The 17921-nt window shown below is 38.8% G+C and overlaps 1 protein-coding gene across 5 annotated transcripts in view; it reads left to right on the top strand.

Annotated features, from left to right (window-relative positions):
* The first annotated feature begins 212 nt into the window (after positions 1-212).
* The window catches only part of LOC103175330 (ena/VASP-like protein), a 77438-nt gene continuing 59729 nt past the window's right edge, over positions 213-17921 (top strand). The window contains exon 1 of one of the 5 annotated variants that reach the window (XM_007888321.2): positions 213-293. In XM_007888321.2, the coding sequence (XP_007886512.2) occupies positions 289-293 (5 nt within the window). In that variant the 5' untranslated portion in view covers positions 213-288. Of the gene's footprint in view, positions 294-16835; positions 16929-17921 lie in introns of those variants that run through there. The other 4 variants (XM_007888319.2, XM_007888322.2, XM_007888325.2 and 1 more) reach the window with 4 other exon arrangements.

The following is a 17921-nucleotide window of genomic DNA, read 5'->3' as shown; positions in this document are numbered from 1 at the left end:
TCAGTGCAGTCAGTTAGTGTAGTTAGTGGCTGAGAGCTGACAGCTGTACTGTATAAACACTCACAGCCTCTGGTCTGACACACAGCAACACACACACACACACAGAGAGAGAGAGAGAGTATATTGTTTTCCAACCCAACACACACACACACACACATCTATATAATATAATAATATATACACCCACACAATAGCTATAAAACACCCCCCACACACACACACACACACACACTACTCCCCGAAAGGATTTTTTTTTGCCACCAACCAGAAAAACCAGACGGCTTGAAAATGAGGTAAGATTCTGATTGCAATTATTATTATTGTTGTTATTGTTATTATTGTTGTTGTTGTGTGTGTGTGTGTGTGTGTGTGTGTGTGTGGTGGTGGGGGGGGAATGCTACATTGATTTTGCACAAATAAAGTAAAGGGAGTACAGTGATAAAAGCCTCTGTGTTTAATGTGGTATATTGCACTGACAGTGGGATGGGGAGAGGTTTGTGTGTGTGTGTATCTGTGAGGAGGATCTATGCTTTTTTTCTCTCTCTCTCTCTCTCTCTCTCTATCTCTGTGTCTCTCTCTGTCTCAATGGTGTGTGTTCCCAGTGAAAGGCATCTCCTCTCCTCTCTTCCCCTGTCCCTGGTTTGTCTGTGGCTGCCCTGATGGTGCTAAACACACACAGACACACACACACACACACACACATAAATGTGCTGAGATTGTGTTATGCTCCATCCATCCATCCATCCATCTGCCACATTACATACTGACACCGTTTTATCCATCCATCCACCCCCTCCCTCCCTCCCTCCCTCCTCTCTCTCTCTCTCTCTTTCCCTCCTTCCCTCCCTCCCTCCTGCTATTTTGCAAAGTCAGGGGGTGGCAGACAAGACGACAGATTGATTTTATTGTATTATAGGCGTGTGCCAACTTCCAGCACACCGCCTTTTTGCAAAAAAAAATACATCCCATTTTTCATCACTTGCATACGCCACATAGCCCAAAGTCATGGTTGGCCCTTTTTATTATTATTATTATTATATACTGTGTATATATATATATATATATAAACTGAACATGGCACCACCGCTATTAATTCTTTTTTTAGCTGTAAAATTAATGCCTTCCCCTTGTTGGCTTTGCTTTGAGTCAGACGTTTGAATGAAGTTACACACCAGATGCGATGTGCAGTCTGCAATAACACTGCCTCCTGCAGCTAAAGAATTTTTTTTTTTGGGTGGGGAGGGGAGGGTAGGGTCTTCTTCCTTTTGGAAAAGGAGCTGCTGTGCAGTTCCTGCTACCTGTACCTGACAGTAGGCGTTTTAACCATATAATAAGGCACTGTATCAAATGCAAAGATTATTCTTATTACTACATGTGCTTTAACATCAGAGCTCCAGCTTTCTGCACTGGTATTCATTCACCCCCATGTCCTATTTATCAGGGCAAATCAAATCAGATCTGGATGTGATTAGTGTCGGAAAAGCATACAAATATTTGGAGATTTAATCTACATTAGATCCTCAGTTTTTGTCAGTGCTCGTGGCAAACGCAGATGAATTGGCATTTGTAGGTATATGGCTGTGACTGCAGATTTTCATTGTACAGTACTTTAAGATTATGCCTGGACTCATTATTGCAGTGGTTTGTTCAGCTTTAGGTGTTTAATTGCATCAGTATTGTCCGTCTGGCTCAGTTGGTAAAACTCTTGCCTCTGTGTCGGAAGGTGATGGGTTCAAGCCCCAAATCAGGACTTTGAATTTGCGGCCTTTGAAACGTCAAGCTGAGGTCTCGTCCGTTCAAGCGGACATTAAGGATTCCTTGGTACTATTCAAAAAGAGAATAGAATTTCTCCTGGCAAATGATTTCCCTCCGTCTCACCCCATTTAAAAAAAAAGTCATTCACTACATGTCTGTTTACAAGACACTGCTGTGCACAAAATTGGCTGCCATGTTTGCCTACAATTGCCCAGTCACTACATTTTGCAGTAAATCCTGTGAGATACTTTGAGATGTCCAACCAACATGAAATGTGCGATATTCAATACAAGGATTATTCTTATATATCTTGGGTCAATCTTACCCTGGGGTAAAAAATGATCAAATTATGGCCTTTGTGCTCTCCAAATTGGCACTGATGTCACCGACATATGGGAAACTTCAAATCAGATTTTAATAACAAAATTAAGATTTAAGGAAAGTAATTGTGTTCCAGTCATAATTACACTTTATGACATAACACAGTAGACACTCTCATTCATAAACTTTGGCAGCATGAGGGAGCATTAAATACAAGGGCAAGCATTCTTGTTTTACCTTGTGATACAATTTCCCAATGAGATGAAGCGGTGTTTGAATGCATTTCGCCCACAAAATATACAGTTAATTCACTTTACAGTATATTCTGTGAAGCGCTTCGAGACGTCTCAAAGGCGTGATAAGGCCTATATCAAATGCAAGGACTATTATAATTTTTGAACTTTTAAAAGCGCACGTATTACAAATCCAGCTCACCCAGAATGGAACATATATAAAAAATATGTTGTGATAATAACTCCCATATTTTTAGTGTTCTGAAAAGTAAATTCCGGATCCAGTTACTATTGTTATTTTTCATTGCCTCTAACGGTAAGGTGCAGAAACACCATGATTTATTTTGTTTAGCTCTGATTTTCAGCCGGGGATAGTGGAGGGAAAGCAACAAAAATGTTATGTTTCTGTACCCAGTCCATAAATACCCATAATGTGGCAGTTCTGACTAAGAATTCAATCATCTGGTGCTGAACTTAACACTACATAAATCTATTTATGAATATATTTTAGAAAGATACAGTAGTGTATTTTTTCAGAAGTATATTGTAAGGTAAACAAACCCTTGTCATGTACTGTGTTACTTGATTGTTATTATTTAACAACCTAAATGTATACAGTGCTACCGTCGTTTACAAATTCCGTGACGGTTGCAACATTTTGAATTGAAATGGACATGAAATTTACTTCAATTGTAAATAGCTTGTGTTGTGGTATTTTGTGGTCTGAATGTTACAGGTTAAGGATGTAATATAAATTGTATTTCTTATTTAGACAGTAATGCCTGAAAGGAGTTTAGATTGTGGTGTAACGGTTAAGTGTTTAGTCCAGGTGGGGGAAACAAATTATCATAGTGTAGCTGATTGAGTACATTGTATTCGATCTAAAACAGGTACAGTATAGGAAGTATCATTTGTCCTGTGCATTGTATTCTGACCCACAAGCTTATATTACAGAGGGACGCAATTGGCTTGACTCTAAGCCCAATAATGAGCCATCTCTCAGTCTTAAAACTTCAATTCCAAGCTCTGCAGTAGACTATTGCACCAAACACGACAACAACTTGCATTTTATATAGTGCCCCTCGCACAGGGTAGCACCCCCCAACGCTTGAAAGTGGCGCAAGGGGGAGGGGGGAGGTGACTGTAAGGACGGTTGAAGAGGAAGGTCTTCAGGCGCGACCTGAAGATGGGGAAGGGGCAAGGCCGAGAGATAGAGAAAGCGTTCCAGCGTTTCAGGATGAAGCGGATGAAGGCACGGCTGCCAATGGTGGAGCGGGGGCACGAGGGACATGCAGGAGGCTGGAGCCAGTCGAGCAGAGGCAGCGGGTATTCGGTTGGTGAGTAAGCAGGTCAGAGAGGTAGGGAGGTGCCACTATTGCATTGCCTATCATCAAGAGTACTTTACATTTTCTCCTGTCACTTAGTGTAATTGAATCTGGGAAAGTTCTTTGGGGGATGAAGATTGACTGCACAACTCTTGCAGTACCAGCGGCTGTGAAATTTGCCAGCTTTGTAGGAAAATAAGCAAGGCACTGGTCCATAAGAATTTATAGAAGCTAAGCCTTTACAGGTTTCAGAAACAATTTATGTAAAACCTACATGTGCTACGTAATGCAGTGAGCATGGTCTGCTATCAGGATGGTTCCTGGTGTACACTGGTGCAGGATTCCTGGTAAATGTACAGCTCTTCGTCTTGTGAATGGGTATTCATTTGAACCTGTACAACCTAGTTATAATAATAATCCTTGCATTTGATGTAGCATCTTGCATTCTTGGATTTTTCAAATTAATTTGCTGCCATCTAGAACTTGTTTGGTTCATTTTTGGAAAACAGGTAACATTACAAACAATGTGTCTGATATCAGTCCAGTTGTGTGTTTATGAGAAAATTCTGCTTCACAGGTATCAAGGGTAGATACACTTGCTCTGAATCGCACACTGCAAATGCACTTTTCTGTGATTCACATGGTCGTTTGTATTCTGCGCCACCTCAGTTTGCTCTGGTATATTAAATTTGTAACCCGTATGGCTGGCTCTTCTGATGGTCTACTTGGTAAAGCTGTTGCCTGGTGTGCAACCTACTTATACCCACATGGAAAAGCCAATGTTTGATTCCGTGTTTGGATGATCTCAGATTTCACATGACAACAAGATGCCCTCTGCAGTTGAATGCCTTACCAATACCTTGTCACAGTCTAGGTTGACACACGATGTACAGCCTCGTTGATAAAAATAAAAGAGAGGGAACCATAGCACAACATGGCAGGGCAGTATATTGGCAACAGAAAAATGCAGCCTTATTATGTGCTACTAAAGAGGGGAATGAAAACAATTTAATGTGGCATCTGAATAGCGCCTGCGCTAAATACAAGTTGTTTAATTTTTGAACATGACCATACTAGATTAGGTGTTCTAAAACAGTCTCCTTTTTTATGCACTCTGTGAGACTGTTTACTTCCCTGATGAAATTCCGATGTAAACGTAGGCTGAAAGCTGATTACAGTTTTGGCATTCATAATGATTTCAAAGTGCAAAATGGCACGAAACCCTCAAAGTAAAATAAGTAGCTTCAGTGAATTGACGCGTTAAATACACCCATTGTGTCAATGCACCAGAAATCAATAGGATTTAATCCCAAGTTTGAGAGGCACAGTGGCACAAAATGGCATGATTTAAATTTTTAAAAATTACATCTATTAAGATAATGGTGATTTGAAGATGTGTAATGTAGTTTTCTGTTCTCACATTCTACTTCATGGCTCAGCATTTAGTAGTAGATTGATGTTCTATTACAAACTAATCTATGTTAAAAGCGAGAAATTAGAGAATCCATTAACATTTGAAAGCTGTGGCAATGTCTAAGAATGAAAACATTACAGCATTATTGAACTATGCTGTGATTTAGCGTAGAACTGTGGCATCGAGTACGCCTCTGATTAGAAATATTTATAGTAAAAATGTGTTGAAAAACATTTCATGGAAGTTACAAGATACACAATGGGCCCCTTTTTTAAAAAAAATAAGAACACACAGATACCTTTGTTCCTCAAATGGTTAACTTTTCCTGCAAGTCAGCAGAACCCGTCATAATTTGGTAGGTTCAACCAGAGGTTTTCCACATAGTTAGACATGCAAATATTCCATGTATAGTAAAGAGGAGGAACATTCTTCAAACACACAGGAATATAAAAGGTCTTTTGGGACACAAACGCATTCAAACAAACTGCATTCAAATTGAGATCCGCATCCATTCAGCCTCGGAACAATCATCAACCCATCCACCAATGGCGGCAACTGATGAACAAAATGGTCCAAAAATGGAACCGTGTTTGACAAATGGAAAAGGAATAAAATGTTTATTTCACTTGAACACCATAAAAGGAACAATGTCTAAATATCACAGGTCATACAGGTTTGCAGAACAGAACTGTAAATGGCATTGCTTGTGAGCTCTTTTCAGCACCAATTGAAACATGTTTCAATGTAACGCAACAGAGATATCTGTGTGCTTACATTAAGTGTCATTATCTTATTGTTCTAAATGAATTGTTAATGTAAAACAGCAATGCATCAAACTACTGAACTTTAAGTTGTCGTTAGCGATTTTCCGATAATGCTCCATACAGAGAGGCAGGACAGTTGTTCACCAAAATTATTTTAAAGGGTCTTTCTCATAGTTTACAATTCCAGTCTTAGCTCCCCTATAATCTCTTCCCTTGCCTTTAGTAATATAACACTAATATAGTGTATGAGGTTGAACTTGGCTCCGGGATCTTTTCTTGCAAGACTCTATCAGCAGTTCTAGCTTACACAGATCCACAATGCGCCACAATAGAATCAACCTTGTATGGTATGTGTGAAACCCTATGTTAAAGAGAATATGTAAATTGTGTTTTTGTCTGCAAATATAGGATGATTTTGCTCAATGAATATAATGAATAAAGTGAAATGCTGAAAGTGATTTGCAGGATCTTTAAAATAAAATAACCATTTTTAGTTTGTTTATAAAATCTATATTTTGTACTGATCCAGTAGTTTCCCTTCACATGACATTTTAGACACTACGGGACTATACATATACAGGTTGTTTTACATTATCAAGGCTGTTCTGCTCCATTTCATGTTACAAATGTTTCGATGTAAAGTTGGAATGGGAAATCCCATTATTGTCTGTTTTCATTAGCACTAACAGCATCACTCTTCCCACAACTTGATTGAGGAATAATAGGGTGAATATAAACTTTAACATTTCTTAATGAAGTATATTATACACACTGCATACCAGTATTAACGACCACAGGAATTTCTAGTACCTGAAGACCATATTCTCAAACGCAAGGGAGCAAGTCTTTCTATCGAACCAGACTCCACGAGCCTATCATCCCCATCCTGGCTCGGCTCCACTGAATCCCCATCCCCCAATGGATTGAGTTCAAGATCCTCGTTCTTCTGGCTCAGAGTTGAGAGTGCTACCACTGAAAGAAGCTGAAATTTGGTAGCACATTGCAAAAAAATAGCCTTTCTAATGTTCTCTCAAGTGATGCATAGTGACCCTATGCACTTTTATACGTGCCCCTTTTACATACTTGTCCTTTGCAGCTCCAGCATCCTATCAAGTCCCCCAGTTCAGTGCACAAAATAATGGCTTACTTCGGAAATGATAGAAATCCCTTAGAACGTGACAATGTTCCTCTCAGCAACCTTGACTCAAACAACAATAAATGCAGTTCAGTAAGTTATGGGAGACATAAATTGCAGAACAACAACTGCATAGCAGTTAAATTATCTAAATGGCCACAGAGATAAATTCATCATGACTTTCAGGAACAGAAAAAAAAATGCTCATAAACCAAGGCTGTGCATCGAGTGGCCATGAATTACAGAAAATAAACAGTTCGCAAAGCACTTGTGTAAATTGTGCAACTTAATTGTCATGCCCACTAAAAAGACAGTCAAGATATAGGATATCTTGATGTGAAAAGCACTATATCAAATGTAAGGGTTATTATTATTATGAAAAAGGAATTCAGCTATTTGTAAATGTACTACACCTTTTGGCACTGTCGAAGAGGAAGGTCTTCGGGTATGATCTGGAGATGGGCAAGATGGAGGAATTGAGGCAGGGAATTCCAGAGTCTCAGGCCATAGTGGCTGAAAGCACAGCTGATGGTGGAGCAGAAAGGATAACAACAACAACTTGCATTTATATAGTGCCCTTCACGCGGGGTAGCGTCCCAGAGCGCTTCATGGTGGCCGAGTCTGACAACCAGCCGGGGGAGAGGGAGGGAGGAGGTGACAGTAAGCACGATCAAAAAGGAAGGTCTTTAGGCGGAATTTGAAGGTGGGGGAGGGAGGGGGCAAGGCAGAAGGATTGAGGGAGAGAGTTCCAGAGTTTCAGGGCGTAATGGCTGATGAGGGAAATGCAGAAGGGTTGAGAAGTAGGGAGATCTAGGGCACGAAGTGAACCACAACACAAATGTAAAGTATTCGAGCAACGCTGATTAAGAAAACTCTGAAACCTTAAATTGAGTCATCCCATTTTACTCTGAACGGATTCGTGTAAATTGTGTGTAATGCCATTTAATAATTTGCAGAAACATCTCTCAAATGGATGCTGAATTACAATATATGAAGCTGCCAGTGACACGCTCTTTATAACATAAACCTGACTTGCTGGTAATCAATTTGGCAAAATAACTAAGAACTTGGAGATGACAGTCAATTTTAAACAGCAATTATGTTGCAAATGCCAACTGAATTAAATTGTTTGCTGAGTTCGACATTCACAAAGTAACAAAAAGTGGAAGTTTTTGCCAATAAATGTTGGTAATGAAATCCAAACCGTACGATTCCGTAATGCAATATGATTTTTGCACAAAAGGAGCCTTTTTTCAACCAAAAAAAACTTTGCCAGAAAGAGTGGTTTACGAAACAATGAAAGTCTTGTATAACTAGTTTTTTTTATGTGTTTTTTAATTGTCCTATATTATTTGTCTCTCTTTATTTTTTTGCTGCATTACTCACCCATTTTCTGAGTGCAAAGGTGGCCAAATGATCCATGATTAGTGCACTGCTATTGCTACTACTATCTGGGTTAATTCCTCACATTCTTTCCCTATTCCTTGCCCCTCTCCCCATCTTTCCTTTTAATACCCAAGATGGGTAAATTGTCTTTTGAGCAATAAAAGATACATGCCATTTTCTCTGTGTGGCAATATCATGTTGCCTATTACTTAGCAGAATACAGCTCCAGAACACTTACAAGAATGTAAGCGTTCAACAAAGTACCAATAGAAATTTGGGATCCCCCAAAAATCCAATTTTTGTAATACTCTATATTGACTGTAAAATTGTATTTCGTTTATGCTGATCTTGTTTGAATTTAAATTACCTTGAGTTGTCTTGTACTCATGAACAGGGAAAGCCTAGTATGGAACCATTTGAACTAAAGTATGAAAGAATTAGAGTGGACTCCGGTAAGAGAGAAACCAACTAGTATGAGGAAACCCAATGCTCCAATTCAAAAAATCCTCATGAAATTGAAACACACTTACAAAGGAAATCTGACTTCTGACTTTCTATTTTGCCGCTTTGTTTGCTCTCCACGTGCAATAGGATACTATAGGTTCATTGCCCTTTGGCAACATCTGTAATGACATCCCTTAAGTTCAAGAGAATCATGATTTCCCTTTCCTATTCTCCAGCTGTTTAGAGTTGTGACTCCAAACTGGCCTTACTGTTATTGGCAGCAGATTTGCACCAATGCTTTGTGGTTGGAAACGTTATTGACATTTTTTCTACTTTTGAATTTGTCAAACATTTCTAACTGTTGACTGCAATGAATCCATTCTCTAATTCATTTTAAATCAGATTGTTAACCCGGAATTTGTGAGTCTTTATGTGCTTCCGAGACAGTCAAGCTGACACAGAAAGGTGAAAATTAATTTTATAACCTTTATATAACAGTGTGCATCATTCAAAAATGTATAGTTACCAATCCAGAGAAAAGAATATACAGTTGCAGAGGTTTTCTTAGAAGTGTTCATTATCTTCTTTCTATTCCAACCTCAGGTTCGTTAGTGCCCAATATTTATACACATCAACAAACACATTTTTGTGACCTTCAAGACCATTTGGTTTATCTCACAGATACCGACTCCTTGTTTTTACTCTTCACCCCACAAAGACCATATTATTAAAACATTCCTTCTCCTTTCTGTACATGACTGACAGTAAATAAGAACTGCAAGTCCACATAAATACATCAATTCCTCACCTTACTTTTCACATAACACAGACCATCTTTTACATACATTCCATCTTTCACATCCTGTATCCTTTCTCCCACATAACCAGACCAAGCAAGGACATTAGATAAAGGAAAGACAGACACTAGTCAATTTTAGCAGGTAAGCAAGTTATGAGTACAAAAGCAGACATCAGAAATAAAAAGAATGTCTAGCAAGGTTACAAAAGTCACATGAGTACAATCATCGTCGAAATTTCATGATGACACTGGACTCCTTCGTGTTTAAATCATTTGGTGTTTGACAGCCTTGACAACTTCTTTCATTTTTAATTTAAAGCCACGAGACTAGCACTTTCTTCTTGGAATATAATTGATAAATCAAATGAAATCTTTCTTCCAACACTTCGAGTTCACAATCCTGTATTGTGCAACATTTTTTCAGTCACCCATCACAGGTCTCCATATTCTGGTGCAGGGAGAAACATTGATACACTCGTTCGTAATATCCAGGCTCGACTGTGCAAACTCCCTGCTTGTCGGCCTCCCCAACTCCTCCCTCCATAAGCTGCAGATCATCCAGAAATCTGCAGCCCGTATCTTCTCCCGCACCAGGCACCCAGACCCTATCACCCGCATCCTCGCCTGACTCTACTGGCTTCCCATCACACAGAGGATACAGTTCAAGATCCTGGTCCTCAGCTTCAACGCCCTCCATGGTCTTGCTCCCCCCTACCTCTGTGACTTCCTAACTCCCAACCAACCTGCCTGCTCCCTCCGTGCAACGGGCTCTGGCCTGCTTCACGTCGCCCACCTCGCCCGCCCACCGATGGGGAGGCGGACCTTCTGCCACAACACCCCACCCTCTGGAACTCTATCCACAATCCCTCCGCCTCGTCCCCCACTTGCCTCGTTCAAGGCCCGTCTCAAGACCGTCCTCTTCGACCGTGCCCTCAGTCCTCCCCTGCCCTCTCAGATCCTGACCCCTAGCTTGGGTCCGAAACACTGACTGCACAGCGCCTTGGAACGTCCTCTCTAAGTGAAAGGCGCTATACAAATGCAATTTTGTTGTTGTTAATGTACTGCAATTGACTGCAAGAATTTTTCGGGAGTGAGTACACATTACCGAAGAAATCTATTTAAGGTCAGTTTTTGTAAAACAGGTTTCATAAAGTCTGCACAGCCAAGTAGAGCCATGTAAGCGGCGGCGACATCAATGCTAATTAATACTATATTGATTATTTGATTCAATCGTTACTGCAGATCGTAAGGATAAGCTCTGCGAACGATGATAAAATGTGCAGTGGAACTCTAATAGTCACAGTCCGGGGAGACCATTGGAATGTTGTCTGTGGAATGTAGCCAGTCAGGGTTGAATAAATAGGGTGTAATGTTAGATTAATATCCTGGAATTTTTGTTTGAATAATTTCAGGGAGAATTTAATAAGTTACTTCTGGATTGTTTGCCTCCTTCAGGAAACGGAACAAACTGAAACTTCAAGAATGCAAATTGAACTTGTTCTGTTGGATGCAGCAAGCTCAATATTTCGAGGACTGATTTTTTTATTTTAATTTGTTTTATTTTATTTTATTTTTTGATTTTATTTTTTGATTTTTATTTTATTTTATTTTGATTTTATTTTTTGATTTTATTTGCTTGTCCTGGTGTTTGGCTAGTGAGATTTATATTTTCTTTCTTGCCTGTTTCAACTCTTGGTGACTAAGCATTGTGTGGATTCCCTCTGCACAGATCTGCTCTGGGATCATCATCAGCTAAACACAAGTGCTGACCAAGTCAGTGTTACCAAGAACTGGTCCAAATCCCATTCTGTGGGCTTCTCCATATGGTTAATTATTTGCTCACTGTTACAGCTCATCTCGCAGACCTGTTTCTTGCCGAGAGTGGAGAAGAATTTTTTGTTCAAATAAGAATTATAATTTCAGCTAAAAATAATTCCAAAGGAAAAATTATCCTCCATCTATTTCTTCGCATGATGTGAGCTCAAAGAAGCTCGTCAACATTCTCCCAAATTTCTGAGCAACTGCTGACAATACAAGTAGCGTCATTCAAGTTAAGCAGTGAGTTCCTGATAGGTTTGTGATATACATATTTCTTCCACCTCCCCACCCACTTAAGGCTTCATTCCCATCAGGCTTATTCATAGTAATGTAATGTCATGTGAATTAAGGTGAATCAAATCAAGTTTTGCTTCACAAAGATGAGATAGGAATATTTCATTAAATTGAGTCTTGTTGTATTGCATTTGGGTGGACTGTTTACAGAGTGTAATTCAATTGAAGGTGATTCAAAACGTAGATATTCACTCTAACACTAATGCGTAGCTTTCCAGCTAATTTGATAATAATGACAGGAATGCAGTCCCTTTATGAGGGGCCTTTCACAGGACCGTGGAATAATCTTAGCAAATGTATGAACCTGGCTCAGAGTCAATCCCCAACAGCTGAAGGCATGGACCCATGTCCCATTATGTCGGTGTCAGAGATGGAGGCTGCTTGTGACTTTCATTGCAAGACGAGCTTGTCTGCAGATGGAACCATGTGTTGCCACACACGTGTAGTGTGAAAAGACGGCTTGATTGTGCACCAACGCGACTGCTTTAATTTCTTAGTTCGCTATTTATGGTTTGGTAATGGATGATAGACTTTGGCACCCTTGTGCAAGTTTTGCCCATGACCACTTGGGGGCATCCTTATAAAATGCAGGAAGAAGTCAACTGTAAAGTTCTACCCAACAAAACCCCCAAAGCAATGGCATACCCTAATCTGAGGTATTTTAAAATATAATGAAAGTTTTGTGTTTTTTAGTTTTTAATTAGTATTCACTTAAATTCCCAATTTTTTTTTGTACATAGCAGCTGGAGGATTCAAAAGAGAATTTAGGAGGAATAACTTCACACAGAGGGTAGTGAGATTGTGGAACTCGCTGTCAGAATCGGTGGTTCAATCGGATAGTATCTCTGCATTTAAGAGGAAGCTAGACTTTAACATGAGGGAGAGGGGAATGGAAGGATATGGGAGGGAGTAAGGAATGGGTGAAGACTTGTGTGGAGTATTAACACATGCTGTTTGAGCAGTCAAATCATCAGAATCTTTCAAATTTTTGTTTGGTTGAGATATTGGATCTAAAGTGCATCTAAATTGTGATGAATGTTGTAACTGGGTGCAGCAAAACTAAAGTAATATTTTAAGCAAAACTCCATATCTGTGTGTTAACAAGATCCAAGCATTAGAAGATTGATGACCGAAAGGCTGAGACTGTCCATAAAAAATGTAGCAATGGTTGGACATTACAACACACTGCCAGAAATTCTGAATCAACAACTTTGGGCCTCAATAGGGAAAAAGTTAACTTTCGGCTCGGAAGAGTGTGGATTTCACCTTTCTTTGGCAGATAAACCCTGCAAAATGAATAGTGAGACAAAACAAAATCTTAGAATCCGCACTTTGGTGTACAATTTACAACGTAAAGTTACTTTGTTCCAGTAATGTCAAAGATGGCAGCAATGTAGTTTGAGGAATAAAAGGCAAAATACTGCAGACGCTAGAAAAATGAAATAAAAACAGAAGTCGTTGGAAACACACAGCTGGAACAAGCAGCATCTATGGAGAGAGGAAAATGAGTTAACGTTTCAGGTCGATAACCTTTCACTGGAGTTCTCTTTAAACATTCCAAACTTAAGATAAAGTAAACACGGCGTTTCAAAATGAGCTTGCACTCATTTTGATGCTGTTTAGTTGATTCTCCTACGCAGAGGACTGACCTATTAGTAGAATTGCACTGTGTTCTTGAACTCTCAGTGGAGTTATGAAAGTTATCAAAAAATATGAAACATTTATAGTGCCCTTTGAGTGAACCACCCACTTTCATTGTAAATTCTAAAATAAGGTCCAAGTTAAAACCCTGCCTAAAAGCTCTATCACCATTTAGAGCGACTGCATTTCGTCCACAAATATACAGCCAATTCACTTTACAGTATATTCTGTGCAGTGCTTTGAGACGTCTAGAAGACGTGAAAAGCACTATATCAAATGCAAAGATAATTGTGTACACAAAAATGTTACAGATCTGTACACATTACTCCAAGTAACAACAACAAAATTACATTTGTATAGTGCCTTTCACGTAGGGAGGAAGTCCCAAGGCGCTGGAGACTGGGAACGGCTGTACTTGAAACAAATCTAGTCATGTAGTGTGTTTCAACAAAAGTATAATCAGAGTTTCTTTCAGCAATAATGTCATTACAATCATTTTACATTTCTCCCAATGTGGTGGTCAACAATTCCTCCACATAAATGATCATTCACTTCATGGCTGTTTGCTGGCTGCATATAAGCCTTCAGGAAGACCATGTTTAAGGCACATAGTTATAACGTGGCGTGCCATTAATTCAAATGTTGCTGTAAATACATTAAAACATTTTATTTCAAAAGAAAAACAGAAATGCCATATATACTTAAGTTTGAATAGAAGGCAGTGGTCTATTTTTTTTACAAGACAGCTAATGTCAACTTGAATCATAATCCCTGTGTAATGTGTTCTTACAGATGAATGAGTTTGCATACTGTAGTTGCATTGCCATGAAAGCAGAAATGATTTATTGCTGTCAGTCATTGGCCTTGCCAGTAGATTTTAGTGAGCACAGAATCTGGCTTGTAACAAGACTTATGTTGATTTGAGATCTTAGAATGATCAGAGATGTAGCACTGAAAGTTGTTGTGATAGTTAGCAGTGTGCTTGGCATTGCAATATATTCTCATCCCAAAACGTTAAATACTGCATAACGTATAGAGAGAGGATAATGCAGCTTTCTTATCGAATCACAAAGTACTAACACAGTAGCTAAAACTCTCGATGTGGGTTTGAGCCTACAACCATCTGGCCCTAAGGTGAGTGTGCAACCAACTGAGACTCGGCATCCGGCTGAGGTTTTGAAAGCACTAAAATGATTAGAATTTTATTAAGGTGTTACAATATTTATATAAAATGTGCCAATGTGCTTTGACTGTCAACGTTCAAAGGTCCATTACTCTCAATGTGCCAGTGCTCCAGGAACCTTACCAAAGACATGCTTAATAAGGCATTCTAAGTATTACTGTTCAACGCAAATCATGGGATCTACACTACATTTCCTTAGATGTGGATTATTTGTGTTATATATATATATATATGCACGTCTCCTAACATATACTTCAGATATTTTGTCTGCAATCCACTTAACTTTCATAAAGCACTGAGTCTAATGACAAGGAATATGTCCAAACTCGAATTCACAATGAAAAATATCATGTTAAATTCAGATTTTTTTTTCATGTTTCATTGAACCCCAATTCTTCAATGAAGAATTTCCTTCCCAGTATCATAATTGCTGCAAAAGGATCTAACGGCAGTGGGAATCAATGATGTGAGCACTTAGATTTGCGTGGGTGTCTTTATAAAGCCTCTGACATTCCAGAGCCATGGTCCCAGACCTAGAGTGATGCTGAAGTGCTGACAACAGTGACTTACAATAAGAAAAAGCCAGCGAGAGTTTCTGGCACCAATGCTGTAATCTGGGAATTCCTGACAGTCTCAAGGTTGGATGTTCGTTGCTCTTTTTTTCCCCGCAGGTTGGCACTAACTGAGCACTTCATTTTCCAAATCTGACAGCGATTGGACAGGGAGCATTAATACAGAGAGAGAAATTATCGCTGGTGTAGTTGAGAAGGATGGTTCCTCTTGTGAGATTCGGGTTTTTCGGGTATGATTTTTAAAGTCACTCCAACTGACCCACATTCATTAGAGAAATTATTGGCGTACAGGTTCAAATGCCAGACTTCCAGTGTTGGCTCCTTAATGCATTGAGAGAGCAAATGTCCTTAACCTTAAATAAGTAACACTTTAAAACAAGGCACAAATGGCCCTAGCTTTAATTCTAATTGAGAACTCTTCCAGGCTCCCGATTAGAATCTTTAATTCTAATTGGGAGCCTGGAGGAATCTACTTTGGAAGAGTGGACATGTTGGAGTAAAGTACTACAGAGCATTGTTGAAATGTGTAAGATTTGCACATTTTTTGGTAAGTATTATTCCAACATATTTTAATACATCAACCTCAAAGAATTCAAGATTGAAATCAGCTTGGGAATTGGAACAGTGAAAGTGACATACTGTAGACTTTAAGCCATTGACTTGTGTGTGTGCTACTGTATATCTGAATCGACTTCAATGAGTTTTGTGCAACAGGAATGCTGGATTTGAAAATGCATACAAAATATAGGCCACTTTGAAAAATAATCAAGTTGTGCAACCACCCAAAATTAGAAATTGTTCCCGATCTTTGCTGCTTTCCTTTTATTTCAGCTGATAGAATCTGGTGAGGTTTTTTGAGAGACTTATCTTTGAAAATCATACCAGACTGTGTTATATAAGTTAAAGGATATGCTGCAGAAACATTTCCATTGAACGTATTATATTTACACCCTTTGTGAGTAAGGCTGTCAAGTTTCTTTCTTGCTATAGACTGGTAGCTACTGTGTTATTAACTTTTGCCTAAATTTAACTGAGGATGGATGATACTAAATATTGGCCAGGGAGAAGCAAAGTAAACAAGAGATGTTCCTGTGAACATATTCCGAGAGGCTTGTTTGATTTACAAAGGTACAATGATGTCTGTTATTCCAATAGGTAAGTTATGTATCTATGTTTAAAGCATGTCAACAAACCTAGTGATGGGATGTAAAATATAACAGAACGGTTTTTGAACAAAATTACATTTTGAACACGGGTCAAATATAATAATGAAATACAAGATGTCCAGCACAACCCTAAAGCACATTGATACAGTTACAGATTTAGTAAGTAGAGATGAGAGGAGATCTTAACACAGTACAGATACAGTATTGCACTGCACGATTCTATCTTCTGCAGCACTGCATGAAATAGTTAAGAGAAAATCCTTTAGGTCCAAAATGCTTGGGTCGACCTGCCACTGTTATCATTTTAAATTTGTGAAATTATGAAATAGTTGAGAGAGACACGGATGAACTCGGTAAAAAGGCTGGTTTCACTGAATGAACAGCTGTCACATTAATGAAACTCACCAGAAATGGTCACATGTCTCTGAGCCGCTCACTCCTTACGAGCCGGTTATAATGTGCAGCATTCTGGAATGAAGACTGCAGGCATGCGTTTGGGTGTCTTTCTGAAAATCATTACTTTGTGCATCTAACGGCTGTAATCCCATATTTATGGATTAGCCGCTTCCAAAAGGTACAGGCAGGTGTTTATCCTGAGCTGTGTGTGGTTTTTTTTTTTTGGATTCCTCAAAAGGGATTTATATTTTACTAGGCCATGTATCCAACTGAAGAATTCAGGTAGGATTTCTGTGGCTTCATTTCAGTGTTTGAATATTTGCATCGACCCTGTTAAGGGTTCTCGTCTGTAAGATTTGTCTCGTTCAAAGCAAGCAAGATCTGAGGGCGTTTTCATTTACATTTAAAAATGCACTTAGCAGAATCAAAGCCTCCTCAAAAGTCATGCGATGGATTAGCACCGACTCCACTGTGAAATTATTTATTTGCTGTTACTTGGTGGATGTAAGAAATTCAATTGTTTTAAGATTTTTTTTTAACCGTTATTTGTGTACAGCGATTCTCGTTAAAGTTATCCACATGTATCTACACTGAAAATTGACTGATTTAAAATTGCAGTAATTTAATTAGGAAAACACCAGGGGGAAACATATATCTATAGAGAGGGGACAGTGATGAATGTATTCTTGCCTTAACAGTTGGATCTGTTGTATGCTATCTGCATTTTGGTTCTAATAAACAGTATTGCTGTAGAGATTTTTAGGGAGAAGGATAATGCGGTTAATGAGTTGCAATGCAGGATATGATGGCATTGTTTGGTTAACATTCTAGACAGCTCCCTGTTTTATCAACATGCTACAAATAAGCATTATAAGGTAAATTTATAGTCAAACCTCGGAGCACAGGGAAGAGAAAGCTGAGATCATAGTATGTGATTTTATTAGCAGAACCACAAAAAGACCCCATTATTTTTTTTTAGCAAAATAAAATCTTTCCCCTCCATCATGAATTTTTACCTGGTTGATGTAATCACTAAATATAGTCCTTCATTCTGCTGGCAATGCAGTACAGTAAAGACCTATCCATTTAGTGCACAATGCATAGGATAGTAATACTTATAGCTACATCTGGTGCATCTAATAAGCAGCATTTTTCACAGGTCTATCAATTGCTTTTCTTTCTTGTTTTGATTTTTTAAATTAAATTAAAGAAAATATTTTTTTTCAGCAAACCTTCAATAAAAGTAACCGACCTAAATATTTAAGACAATGGGGG

This window comes from Callorhinchus milii, unplaced genomic scaffold, assembly GCF_018977255.1.
Source record: "Callorhinchus milii isolate IMCB2004 unplaced genomic scaffold, IMCB_Cmil_1.0 Scaffold9, whole genome shotgun sequence".
NCBI classification, from domain to species: Eukaryota; Metazoa; Chordata; class Chondrichthyes; order Chimaeriformes; family Callorhinchidae; genus Callorhinchus; species Callorhinchus milii.
The sequence above is the reverse complement of the archived record's forward strand: the minus strand, read 5'-3'. Positions and strand labels throughout refer to the sequence as shown.